This window comes from Gossypium arboreum, chromosome 3 (genome assembly GCF_025698485.1).
Source record: "Gossypium arboreum isolate Shixiya-1 chromosome 3, ASM2569848v2, whole genome shotgun sequence".
Taxonomy (NCBI): Eukaryota; Viridiplantae; Streptophyta; class Magnoliopsida; order Malvales; family Malvaceae; genus Gossypium; species Gossypium arboreum.
In genome coordinates this window covers 4,253,998-4,268,726 of record NC_069072.1, presented here as the reverse complement: position 1 = coordinate 4,268,726, position 14,729 = coordinate 4,253,998, and the positions used below count along the sequence as shown (strand labels likewise).

General features: G+C 30.7%; 1 protein-coding gene across 1 annotated transcript; it reads right to left on the bottom strand.

Moving 5' to 3' along the window:
- Window positions 1-4,630: 4,630 nt before the first annotated feature.
- On the bottom strand, window positions 4,631-7,818 carry LOC108475245 (ABC transporter G family member 1-like). Its single transcript, XM_017777221.2, has 8 exons — window positions 7,527-7,818; window positions 7,365-7,444; window positions 6,810-7,280; window positions 6,623-6,709; window positions 6,068-6,193; window positions 5,783-5,977; window positions 5,464-5,550; window positions 4,631-5,369 (listed from the first exon to the last, which is right to left on the bottom strand). Exons 1-8 carry the CDS (start codon window positions 7,789-7,791, stop codon window positions 4,743-4,745), a joined length of 1,938 nt encoding a protein of 645 aa, XP_017632710.2. The 5' UTR covers window positions 7,792-7,818; the 3' UTR covers window positions 4,631-4,742.
- Window positions 7,819-14,729: the final 6,911 nt, after the last annotated feature.

Sequence of the window (14,729 nt, the reverse complement as noted above, 5' to 3'; positions counted from 1 at the left end):
TTTACTACTATTTTACTATTATGTTATTACTATTTTCTTGTTGTTTGAATATTGTATAACTATGTTTTGTTGGAAAATATTTATTTTAATATTTTAATATTTTTGATGTATTATAATTTTAAAATTTTATATAAAAATAATATAAAAAAAGTAAATCATGCTCAAGTTTTAACATTTTTATTCGACTAAATTTAGACAAAAATTTAAACCTATTTTTTGAACCGAACTGAACCCTAGCATAATAAATGAGTCTAAAATTTTAACAAAGCTGAATTCAATCACAACCCGACCTGTCCATTAACAGGTGTAATCAAACATATCCTAAATATAATAATAATCGCCATGCCGCAATGTAAAAAATGAATGGCATTTTGCCATTTAAAAAAAAAATGGCTCTTCGCCATTAAAAGGAAAATAAGTCTAATTAATGAAATGGGCAAATGACAATGGCCAATTTTCACGCAAGGAATGGTTTTTATGCCATCATTAATGGCAGTAGCCATTTTAATGGTATTGGCATAAAGCCATTAACAAAAAAAGTTAAATAATGGCCGTCGGCCATTTTACATGCAATCGTGTAAGGTGCTGTACATATACATGGCATTCGGTCTTATATTTTCATGAACAAGAAATATAATAATACCCGACTCTCTCTATAACTACGAAGAATTTAGGCAGTGAAATGTGGATACTTTTACATGCAATTAAGAACAGTTTCGTATTCATTTTGCAAGTTCATTAATTTAATTTCAATATGATTAGACGTGATATTTTCAACTCATGTAAGGAAAATATTTTAAAAAATTGAACTATACACAAAAATAATACAATTATTAATAAGGATCCGATTGATTACCCGATAAATAACACTTTAAATATTTCTCTTAAAGAATTCAGCCCTCAATACATATGAATCCATAAGTGTATCCATACTGAGTCCTTGAGCTTTGCCAAAAACGAGACCTCCTCCATAGACACCAAACTGATGGATGAATCTTACATGGCTATCCATAATTGAAGATAACACTATGGTAACCCAGAACAGTAAAGTTAAGATATTAACATGTTATAATAATATATGAACAGTACAAATAAGTTTTCGGGTTTACTGGAAATTTGAGAAAGTGTAATTAAGTTTTTAAAATGTAAGTTAAGGTTAAGTTCGAGTATTCAAATTTTGAGCCATCTATTTTCTAATTTTCTAATAGATTATATAATTTTTATATATTGTGTAATATATAACGCATAAATAATAAATTTATAATAATATATAATATTATAATAATAAAATTATTAAATATCATATTAAAAATAAGGGAGGAATCCAGTTATACTGGTGTAAGATTAAAATAGTTTTATATTCTTTTTGTATAGTTAATATTTTAACAATCCAAACGTTGAATTTATTGATATAATTGTAGTTATTACGCATATAAATTTTTGAACTAATCTGATATTTTATCATATCAATCTAAAATACTATATATTAATGTTTACTAAACATTTGAAAGTTTTTTTACTTAAAATAAATAGTTAAAATTTTAAATTTACAGTAAATTTGACATGTATAATTTATATGAATGAAATATGATAGTTCGGATCATTAAAATATATAGTATAAAAATATACAAAAGGGTGTAAAACTACTAGTTTAGTGGTGTAAGTAGATCTTACCCCTAAAAAATATAACATTTAAAAAAAAAATCAAAACAAATAAAATGTGCGGAGTTAAAATAGGCTTAGATTAACCATTTATAAATATGGACAAATTGAAATTGTAACACCCCTTGCTCATCTCGATCGTTGGGACTGAGCTGCAAAATGCTACATTACAAAATGGAACAGTTATAGATATTTAACAGATAATTCAAATAAAAATCATTATTTATCATGATATAAGTCATTCAGAACAAATTTAAACCCTTTCCAAGCTTAATACAAGTTTGAGTGAGCTCTAAAGTTAACCCAGGATCGAATAACAACAAAACCGCAAAGATTTCAAAAGTTCAAAATGACGTCGTGACGTGAGGGAGTTCCTCGTCGTGACATCACCAGAACAATTTATCACGTCATGGTGTTAATCCACTCGACGTCAGAATGTCATTCATTGTTTGGCCTCGTTGAGACGATGGAGTTCATCATCTCAACGTGACATTATAGGCATTTTCTCATCAAGACGACCACTATACATCGTCGTGACGTGAATTATGTTTTTGGTACATTAAGTTCATTTGATACTTGCTTCAAACCATTCAATTAGGCTAAGGAAATGCTTTTAACATCATTTATACCTGTTCAAAACGTGCCAATTCCATACCAAAACATAACATATAATCACATAATCAATCTACGAAACCAATATGTCACATTTTGCACCAATTCACAGCAAGTGTACACAAACCATTCCAAACCATTCCATCTACTTAAACCATTTCTTGTCACTTAACCTTTCAAAACAATAAGTTGACTTAAGCATACCAAACTCATTATATTTGTTAAACCCATATGAGCATGTCACTATGCCAAAATTATAAACATGAACAAATCATATTACCATAAGTTACCATACGTGTTCAAGGTCAACTAAGTCATACACATAAGTAACATTTCATACAACTTGACACTTACATGCCACATATAACCAAGTTCAACGACTAAAAGTCCACTGAATTAGGAGATGGATAGTGTAAGCTCTTCGAGGATTCGATCGACACATTCCAAAGCCAAAATCTACAGAAATAGGAAAAGCAACGAGGTAAGCATTACAAAATGCTTAGTAAGCTCACATGAATATAAACAGTTAACTTAACTCATATAATAAGTACATAGGTTAAACTAATGTGTATAACCAAAATTTACCTAACATATCAAAACATAATCACAATACAATGAGCTTGATTCATATTCAATTACATAAGTATACTTAAACTTGTTATCAAATCCCTTACTTTTCCATATTTGATCATTTAGTTTGTAACACATAATTTCCATTTTCATATCATATAAGTTACCCGATGAAACATCGTAAAAGAACTCAATACACTGATATCAATTGCATTTGATGCTCGTCTGAGCTAAACATATATATATCCATTTGTGTCAAGTTACCCGTCTAGGCTAAACCTTTTATTGGCACGTCAACTAGATTGGCCAAAGTTGTAATGTATAAGTCAGGTTACTCGTCCGAACTAAACCTTTTAAATGACCTCAGGTTGCTCGTCCAAGCTGAATGTATATTAGTGTCAGGTTACCCGTCCAGGCTAAACCTTTATCGACACATCATATAGTTGGTCAAAGTTGTACATACATGTAAGATTACCCGTTTGGGCTCAACCTATAAAACGACATCAGGTTGTCCGAGCTAAACCTGTGTCACTTGTATCTTTAAGTCTGCAATAAATGTTGGATCTCGAAATCATCAAAAATCAACATGTAACCATGTATACAATACATTAACAAAGTTTCATTGGGGTAATTCCATCATGTAAGTTCATATTCAACTCTTGTACAATTCAATCCAAATTTCACCATTTAGTACTAAGTTACAATTAATTCAAAATTTAACAAAACATACATATGTCCATAATATAATATCCATAAGGATTAAAACATAATTACACATATGAACTTACTTGGAAAAAACAACAATCGATAAGGTGTCAAAGACTAATCCACAATTTTTCTTTTTCTACGAATATCCTCCGATTGGTTTAAATCTCGATCTAAATCATAATTTAATTCAATTATCAATTCCAAACATCATTTAACAGCATACTATAGCTATATATCAGTTTAATTTCATTTTTAGATATTCCTTCAAGTTTTGTATTTTATTCAATTTAGTCCCTAAAATCGAATTTGTCATAACTTTCAAATTTGAGTTTCGATTTCGAAACCAATCTCAATTTCATCCTTATATAGCTCTCTAATATCTAAAATTACATAAATTTAATCTTAAATTGAAAATATTTACACTTTAATCCCTATATTCAAAACTAACTTTCACTTTACAAATTAGTCCTTTTTCATATCTAAGCTCAAAATCTACTAGTTTAGTACCAAAAATTTCAAGATTCAACAATGGAAACTTTTATAAACTTTAACATTTTTTCAAAATAGTCCCTAGGTTAGTTAAATCAAGCTTTTGGGATCTCAAAAACATAAAAATTACAAGAAAAAGACTTGAAATCACTTACCAATTTGAAGAAAAAAGATTGAAAAATTAAAGACCCTTTCTTTCTCCCTTGGACGGTAATGGAGATGAAAATAGATGGAAGATGATAAATTTTTTTTGTTTTAATTTAACTTATAAAGCTTAGTAAAATTGTAAATTTTAAGATCTTTCAGTTTAATCTTAATTAATCTATAATTAATCATGTTTAAATCTTTTAATATGCATGACAACATCATCATCCACCAAATATTACTAAACATTGGTCTAATTGCTTAATTAATCCCTTGACAACTTAAAATCTATAGCGATTAACTTTTACAATTATTACGATTTAGTCTTATACCTTAATTAACTATCTATTCAAATAAATAATTGTACCAAAATTCAATATAATACTAAAATAGTCTTGTAAATATTAAATAATAATATTAATGACTCGATCATTGAAAAACGAGATTTTGAAACCACTATTTTTGATACCACTAAAAAATAAACTGTTACACGAATAATATTTTAAATCAATATTTCAAGCTGAATCAAACTTGAACAAATATAAAATATGTAAGCATCAATAGTGACATTTGGGTTTTAACTTGTTGATGCCGAGGAACAAAACCCTATAAAAAACAACCATGGCAAAAAGTACCCCAAGATCAACCCACTTCGAGGTCGCCATTTCCACATGCCATATATCCCTCAACGCATCTTCTCCCGTTAAGATCATCGGCCTCGCCCCTCCACTTCCAACGTTATTGTTATTATTATTATGATCATTCTCAAATCTCAACCCTTCAAACTCGTTCTTTAACAATCCTTGGTAAGCATACTTGTGGAAAGCAATGTGGTGTAAAGGGTATTTCAGCACCGGCTTGGGAAGATCGGCCGGTGATCGGAAGAATCCGGCGACCAACATCATTATACCTTGAATCCCAGCACCCACTATGATTCCCGTAAGGAAATTGGGTACCAAACTGGCAACGACCATCATTAAGCTCTCGATCAGCATCATAGAAGCAAATAAGGTGGATATAAAGAAAAAGAAGTGTTGAAACCCTTTTTGAAGACCCGGAATGTAATAACATATGGTGCCTGGGATTAGTGAAATTACTATCAGGAAGGGAATAGCCGAAATGGTGTTGGCTAAGACGAAAGCAATGATACCGTAGTGCCCGTTTAACCTTTCTCGTTCGAACACCTGAATATTGAACACAAACATATACATATAATGGGGGAGTTAATAGCTTAAAAAAAAGGAAGAGAATTTATTTAGGGTTTTAGGTATTACAGACCTTCATTTCCTCCACAAAAGAAGGGAATCCACCTATGGTCATGAAGGTCAGAATTGCAGTTACAAACAAAAGCAATGCACCTCTTGCCTGAATATTCAAAATTTATAAAACTACTGTTTTAGGATAACAGTCCGTCATTCTCAAACCGAACCATAAATTTGAAAAAGTGTAACCTTACATTTATTTGTCAAGGTAAAACAAAAGCATTTTAAAATTATGGTGACTTTTAAAATTAGGGTTTAGGGTTTATGAAGAGTTTTGGCATATCTACCGTAGAAATTTAGCATTAGGAGTAGAATTGCAGCTGGTTTCTGGTTACCTGGATTGAACCATAGCTGAGGCCGAGGTTGTTAAACAGGACGGCAAGGGTTAAAGTCAATGCAATATAGACAGCTAGACGCCATCTATAGTAACCTGGATCTCGATACATGTTAATGAATGATCTTCTAGTAAGAACATGACACTGGGTAAAGAAGGTTACATGTCTTTTCTCCTTCTCCACTGCTCTGCTGTGCTGAAGTGAAATCCATAGAACCCAACATGTGTTATTGTAATCTTTCCCCCAAAAGAACAGAAAGTGCCTTTTTGGAGACAGATTGCAAACCTGTTTACAAATTTGAGCTATCTCTGTCTGAGCATGTTGGAATATATCAGAAGACTTGTATGAGTTCACCAGAATGTTGATTACTTCCGCAGTGGGGATTTCATTAACGAAGCCTTCCTCAATATCCTGATGAGCAGAGAAGCATACAATGTTTATATATTTTAATTTCATCAAATATTTAGATTTTAGATTTTGATGTCTAATCAACACCTAATCATTAATTTAAACATTAAATGTTAATTCAGATATGATACCCAACATATTTACAATATGCAAATTAAATTCTAAATACATATATCTAATTTATTAATGGTTTGAATCTAATGTGTTTAAAGATAAAAAATTTAGAATTTAATAGATCTATTTCTTTTTAGTTACCCATGAAATAAGTATACGCGTAGTTAAACTAAGATTTGATTGAAACATATTAGTATTTTAAGTATTTTATTACAACTTTTTAAAATTTAAAGATTTAGAATTTGATTAGGTGGAATTAACCCTATATTTAATGCTAAAAAATATTTCTAATGGAGTTTATAAAAAACATCTACGTACCTTGTCGAAATCCTTGTTAATGGTTTTGAGGAAGTGATCCGATGGATTCTGAAGAGTCGGGCAAGGGAATCCATTGGAAGCAAAGAACTACACATTCAAACTCAAAATAAGTGATTCTAAACTTCATTCTTCTTCTAGTTCCATCGGGTAAATCACAAAATAATGCGAAAAACAAAGATGGGGTTACCTCGTTTGCAGCTGAAAGTGTACCAAAGTACACAGTTTTGCCCGCAGATAGAAGAAAAAGACTGTGAAATAACTGAAACACTTCACTGCTAGGCTGATGGATGGATGCAATGATTGTTCTTCGAACCCCATCTCTTCGATTCAGGCTGGCAATGCTTCTCATCACATGATACGAACCTGCACTATCAAGCCCACTGGTGGGTTCATCAAGGAACAAAAGCCTAGGGCGTGTTAATATTTCAATGCAAATGCTAAGTCTCCTCTTTTCACCACCGCTTAGCCCGTTATTTCCCCATCCACCGATCCTTGTATTCATGGCGTCTTGCAGTCCCATTTCTCTGATCGTCGTTTCAGCTCTTTGTTTCTTCTCTGACCTCGACATTGTATCCGGTAACCGGAGCTGAGCCGAGTAGTATACGGCTTCGGTTACGGTCAAGGTATGAATCAGTGCTTCATCTTGTGTTACGTATGCCTGTTAAAAAAATGAGAACAAACCAAGATGGGGTTTAATGTTTGATTTTGATTTTTGGATTTGATACATTGAATGTCATCGTACCGATGTTCCATAAGCCATGGTCTGTTTATGCCCATTGATAAGAATATCTCCTGCCTTCCTTGTATGAGGATCCAATATCCCTGGAAAATGAAATAATGAAGTGAAAAACATTTTACATTGAAATGGTTTTCGTTGAGATTATAAAAATGCATGGCTTACAACCTGCTAAGGCATTAAGAAGGGCGGACTTGCCACATCCTGAAGGACCCATTATAGCCAAGAGCTCACCGGGACGTGCAAAGCCAGTCAGGCCCTGTAGGATTGGTCGACCATTTTTACCATTAACAACTGTGACCCACAAATCCTTCCATGTTAAGAAAACGCCATCCTCGGCATCCGTGCTGCTACTTTTTCCTGTATGAATCCTTGGCGTTGAGTTAATGGATTCCATTTCTAATACAGCCTCGATCTCCGGTCTATCATGCATGCTGCAACTGCATCAAATATTTATATCAATGGCGAGAAGATGAGTTTGGATTGTTGTTATTTGATGTGGGAAAAGAGAGTTTACATTAGAAAACCAGATAAGGCAATCCCACAAGATCTGTTAGAATCTGCATTGATTATACTTCACATTTAATGTTTCCCCGGTCAACACTTTATCTATAACAGCAATGCAGATGAAGGAGTTGATGCTTATATAGAATTTCTTTCGGGCAAAGGAACTTTTGTTTTAGTCAGTTCCGCTTTGATTCCAGCAATATCCGCCAATGCGTACCATTTCAGCACAAAACTGGAATACACAAATCTGTATTTCAAATTGATAGACATTAGCTGTTGGTAGAGGTTATGTATTGGGTTTGAGGAGGCTTAATTAAAAATTTAGACTCATTTACTAGGTTCAGATTTAGTTTAGGTTAAAAAATGGGTCTAAAATTTTATTCAAGCTCAACCCGGATAAAAATGCTAAAACTCGGGTCCGACTTAGCCCGCCTATATTAATTTGTTATATTATTCTTATATAATTTTTAAATATATATAATACATAAAAATATTAAAATATCAAAAAATATTTTAACAAATTGAAAATAAATTTTAAAAAATATGTAGACTTAAATAACACGAAGAGAAATAAAATTAATAAGCAAATGTCTCTAAAATAATAACAAAATTAACAAATGCCTTTAAAATAATAACAAAATTAACAATAAAATAAGATTTATACAATATCCAAATAATAATAATAAAATAGTAGCAACATAATAGTAAAATGGTAGCAAAATAGGGAGAAAACAATAAGAAAATGACATTCAAAAAAAAAAAGAGCATATTTTTTTGTCTTTTAATGAATTCGGGCCGGGCAACGAATACCTTACTCGAGGCCCAACCCATTTTTTAAACAAGCCTTATTTTTTGTCCAAGTCCATTTTTCGGGCCTATATATTTGTCCAACCTCTCTCACATTTCGGGCAGGCCTTCGGACTAGGACGGGTGGCCCGACCCATAATCGTGTCTAGTCATTGCATAAATAATGTTGAAAAAAATATAAACATTTTATTTTATTATTGTTTATAGTAATAAAAATTTGAGAAAACTATAGAATTAATTATCCAACTATTAGTATGTTTTTGTTTCGGTTATCCAATTATAAAAATTTTCAATTTAGTTATTAATATTTTAGATCATTTCTATTTGGTCACTTACGTTTTAGATCGTTTCTATTTTGGTCACTTTTCGTCAAACGGTTAACGGAATTGATGATGTGACCTTCTTTTAACTGATATAATAACTCATTTAGTTATCAATACTTGCATGCTAATTTGATCTGCACACACATATAATTAAATATAAATTATATATTATGAAAAGTAAAAAAAATATTTATATAAATAATATTATATGTGTTTAAATTTAATTATAATTATAAGGCTCAAATATACATTTAGCCCCTAAACTTGACACCTTCTCCCAAGTTAGTATTTATGATTTTTTTGTCCCAAGTTGGTACTTGAATTTTCATTTCATCAAGGGTTTTGATACTTTTCTGTAACTATGTTAAATATAGGATACGTGACATTCTTAGGTTGTGACACGTGGCACTAATGATTCCATAATCTAATTTTTATAAAAATATTTAAAATTTTAAAAGAAAATATATAAAAATTATATAAATTTCTTAAAATATGAAAGAAATTATAAATATAAAAATATATGTATCTAATTTAAAAATACTACAAAAAATTTCTTAAATTCAAGTTAGGAAAATAGAAAACCCAAAAAGTTACATTTTTTCTAATTAAACTGCAAACAAATTAGATGAAGATAAAATTTACAATAAAATTAATGCTTAGATGATATAAAAGATGATGATTTGAAAAAGGCTTATAGGAAGCTTTCTTGTTTTTTTTATATGTTAATTATTTGATAGGTTAATTTCATAGGAAAAATTGGGTTCCTCTATGCTATTAACACTATCATGGATGAAGTTTTTAAGAATCATAAATTTATTGAGTTTCTAGGTTTATCAAAATCACAAGTTTACATATAAGTTTATCAAGATTTAGTTATATGAGTTTAATTATAATTATAATTATAATAATATTTAATTATATGTGTTTGAGGTTCAAATTGATAGAATTTAAAAATGTGAATGGTTAAATTTATTAAATTATCTAGAATTAGGATTAAGTTGATAGAATTTGTTAGTATTAAGGACTAAATATGTTATTATACTAGTTAGAAAAAGGCCACATCATTGCTTTTGTTAACTATTTAAAGGAAACTGATCAAAATAAAAACGATTTAAAACATTAGTGAGAAAATTAATTTTTATAGTTAGGTGATCAAAATAAAAACATGCTAATAGTTGAGTGACTAATTCTATAGTAACTAATTTTAAGTAGAAAATGGGAAAAAAAATCCTTAAAAGTTTCATGAACACAATTTTATGTGTACATTTTTATAAAATTATCATTTTATATGTTTAGAATGAGATGATTTTGTTGTGGATAATTTTATTGTTTAATGTGTAGGATGATAATCTTCCCTTATTTATTTTGAATTTGTTAAATGATGGGTTTTATTATTGAAATTTATTTATGAATATTTTATATTTAAAATTTATTTAATTTCGTTTATTTGATATTTGTAAATATTTTTATATACATATTAAATTATTTTTAATAATATTGATAAGTTTAAGACGGTATGCAAAAGTAAACCATTTCCAATACGTATCAATTTCAGTAAAAAAAAAACGGTGCACCACCACTATATTATTAACTACCTTAGGTCGTGCACTACTCACAGTTCATATTCACGAAGCACTCACACTTAGACCTGTTCATGGGTCGGGCCACCCGACTTGGCCAGAAGACCTGCCCGAAATGTGGGAGGGTTTGGGCAAAAATATAGGCCCGAAAAATAGACTTGGACAAAAAAATAAGGTCTATTTAAAAATAGGCCGGGCCTCGAGTAATGCATTTTTTGCCTGGGCCCAAATTCACTAAAGGACAAAAAAATTATTTTTTTGTTTTTTAATATTATTTTCTTATTGTTTTTTCCCTATTTTGCTACCATTTTACTATTATATTGCTACTATTTTGTTGCTATTGTTAGGATATTATATAAAACTTATTTATTATTAATTTTGTTATTATTTTAGAAGCATTTGCTTGTTAAGTTGCATCAATTTTAGTGTTATTTAAGTATATATATTTTTAAAATTTATTTTCAATTTGTTGGGAAATATTTATTTTGATTTTTTAGTATTTTTGATGTATTATATATATTTTAAAATTATATAAATAATATAAAAATCAATATGGGCGGACCGAATCGGGCCCGAGTTTTAATAATTTTATTCGGCTCGGGCTTAGGCAAAATTTTAAGCCCATTTTTTTGGTTGGGCCCAGGCCTAACAAACGGACCTAAATTTTTAGTTGAGTCCAGCTCGACCCATGCAGACCTCTACTCACACTTTGTTGAACAAACCACTTTAGGCAATCAGGCTCTCCGCCAGATCCACTATGAATGTATAGTGTTCAAAAACACTATCAACTTCATGACTACTAGATACATCCAACCCTATCCTGTCTCAATTTCAATTTTACTAATTATTTTAATATTTTCAATCTTTTTAAAATTAAGTGAATATTTTAATATTCTCATTTGATACTTCAAATTTGAAAATTATGGTTAAGGATGAAAAAATTAAAGAACTTAGGGTAGGTTTGGTTCACTGTAATGGAATAAGGTTATAATTGAATAGAGCTGTAATGGAATAGAGCTGTAATCAGTAATTCAATTGTTTGGTTGAATGGAATGGAATAAAATTGTAACGGTACGTTTGGTTTACTGTAATGGAATGGGATTGTAATTGAATAGAGCTGTAATTGAATAGAGTTGTAATGGAATAGAGCTGTAATCAGTAATTCAATTGTTTGGTTGAATGGAATTGAATAGAGCTGTAATAGAATTTTTGTGTTTGGTTGAATGGAATAGATGTTGTAATAGTATAAGAAAAAAGGCTTAAATGGCAAAAGTACCCTTAGCAGAATTTTTGTAGGTAAATAATTATTGTTATTAAATTTTAATAAGGTTATTGTTAAATATATTTTAATAAAAATAAAAATAAATAATTTAATCATATTTTAACATAATTATTATTAAATACAATTTAATAAAATAATATATAATTTGATAGCATTCTTAATATAAAATTATTATTAAGAATATTTCAATGCCTAATATATTTGCCTAGCCTCTCACACGTTCTCTTAGGTCATAATCGCTAATATAAAAATGAGTTTAACATACAATATAATAATCCTCTAATAACATTTTATTTTAATAGTCAATTTTAATAGAAAACATATTTTTATACTTTATTTTATCCATTATAATAACATGATAACAACAATTAATTATAAGGTATACTCTTTAATAAATTATTTATTTATAGCAATCTTTTGGTGAAATAAAACCTTCAAATTTTACATAAAATTACTAAATTTTAGTAACATTAGTTCTTTTCATATGTGAATTAAAAAATCAAAACTCATAGCCTTTGAAATAAAAACTTTCAATTCAGTCCCTTTAGAAAGAATAAAATTACAAATTGATTTATGGTAAAATTAAACTTTAGCCCTCAAAATATTAAAAAAATATGTTTAGTACCTTTAAAAAAGATGGAATTAAAAATTAATATATGATATGTAACACCCCAAACCCGGCCCAGAAGTTATGGCTGGATCCGGCATGCCACATCAAAAACGTAAAAAAAAAATTCCATTCTAAGTCCAGAAAATCGTACTTGATGTTCAAAAGATTAATTTATTAAAGGTTAAAGTGAATGGAAGCTGTGCACCAGGTAAGAAACTGGAAAAGAGGTGGTGAGTCCATCGGACTGCTTAAGTACCAAGCTCCCTTCGGATCCAATCCTAGACATGCATACCGCCATTGCCACACCTTAACGTCATGGATATTTCTAGGAAACCGATTTGATTAAGTCATTTTTAGGAAAAGTGATTAATTTTGGAAAATACTTTCATTGCGGAAGCTTTGCTTGTTGTCGTGTTATTTTGAAATCAATTGTTGTTTTTGAAAACGCGCCCTAAAGCTATCCAATTTCAACAGTTAAAATAAGTATTACCTATCTTAGTAATACATATTAAAACCATCAAAAATAATTAAGCGGCCTTATTACATTTAAAAGCCCAAAAACTTCAAACGTAAATAAAAGGATGTCCAGTTCACTAGAAGAAAATCAAACTTTCAGAACGGGTGGCCACTTCGAATTCCCTCACAGCTCCAAGCCCACTATGGTTGGGGATTTCCTGCGTGGATGAAAATAAAAGGGGTGAATTTGGGGAAACTCAGTGTGTAAGGAAAACCCATTCAAAGCCCAAGTCAGCTCAAGCCTATTGGGCCTAAGCCCATTCAGTAATGATGGTCTGGGCGAGCCCTTTCAGATTACAATAAACGGGCCTTAGCCCTTATTCAGATAACAAGATGACCCATAGGCCCATTTGGAAATACATGCAACATCAAAACATATGCAAGCCCATTTGGGAGACTACTCAACCTACCAACCACTACACTCCACCGTACCAGCCATACACTCCATGTGGGAATAGCTCAACCCACCCAAATTTAACACTCTCCACGATTTGCACCTTGCTGCTCGATTAACATAAATTGAGGCAAAGCCTCCAAGACGTGGACAAGCCACTTTCAGATACTTCCTCCGTCAATATCCCAATCCCATGCATCGATAATAACAACATGGCATGCAGTAAATAACAATAGTCAAACATGCATTTAGGTCAATTTAACCCTAGGGTATTTCAAGAATTTATCTACTAGGGGTAAAATTGTAAATTTTCCACTTTTAAAGGTATTTCAGTAATTTATCTATTTTAGGGTTTTTCATGCATATTCCTACTTTTCACATACTAACAGAATCACGTCATCAAGGTTCTTACAATTAGGCCCGTTGGCCCATCATTCCAATTTTGGCCCATTAAGCCCAAAAATATCGAGGGCACAAAAATCATGCACTTTGTAGTCCAAATTTTGTAGCTTACCAAAACATTAATCGATTTACCTCACGAGCATTCGCTTTTCGCAAATCTACAAAATACGGTTTTTGGCATTTTGGCTTTTCGACTTTTGCCGATCCAGACTAAGAAAGAGGGTGTTAGTTACACACCTGTTTGCGACGATATGCTGACGAGATCCACACACGAACCGCCTACAATTGGATTACTAACACGTTAATCTAACTATTCAAATACAAACTACGTATTAACCCCTTACAATATTCGGCCAACCACACCTACAGATCATAGTAAGCTTATAAGAAAACAATAAGCAACTCATTAACAAATTTTTGTCAATGTTTACCACATAATCATAATTTCACTGCAAGCTGTCTTCCTGAGCAACAGTCACTAAATCATTTATAACTGGAGTTACGAAACTCCAAATCAAGTTCCGTTAATTTTCCTTGAAAATAGACTCATATATCTTCTATCCATAAAATTTTCAGAATTTTTGGTTTAGCCAATCAATACCAGATTTTTCTCAAAGTTTCCCATGTTTTACTATTTGACTAATCTGACCACTCTTCATTACGAATCAAATTTCTCATTCTACAGAATTCAAAATATGTTATAGTTTATTCCATTTGAAACTAGACTCATTAAGTTTTAATTACATAATTTATGCAGCTTCTAACTCATCTTCCACAATTTATGGTGATTTTCCAAAGTCACGTTACTGCTGCTGTCCCAAGCAGATTTATTACCAAATCACTCTTTCACACCTAACTTGCATGCTTGTTATTTAAACATGTATATCACCAATCAATCATCACATATCTATGATTTTACTTAAGTATAATCTCCATTTCATCATTTTAAA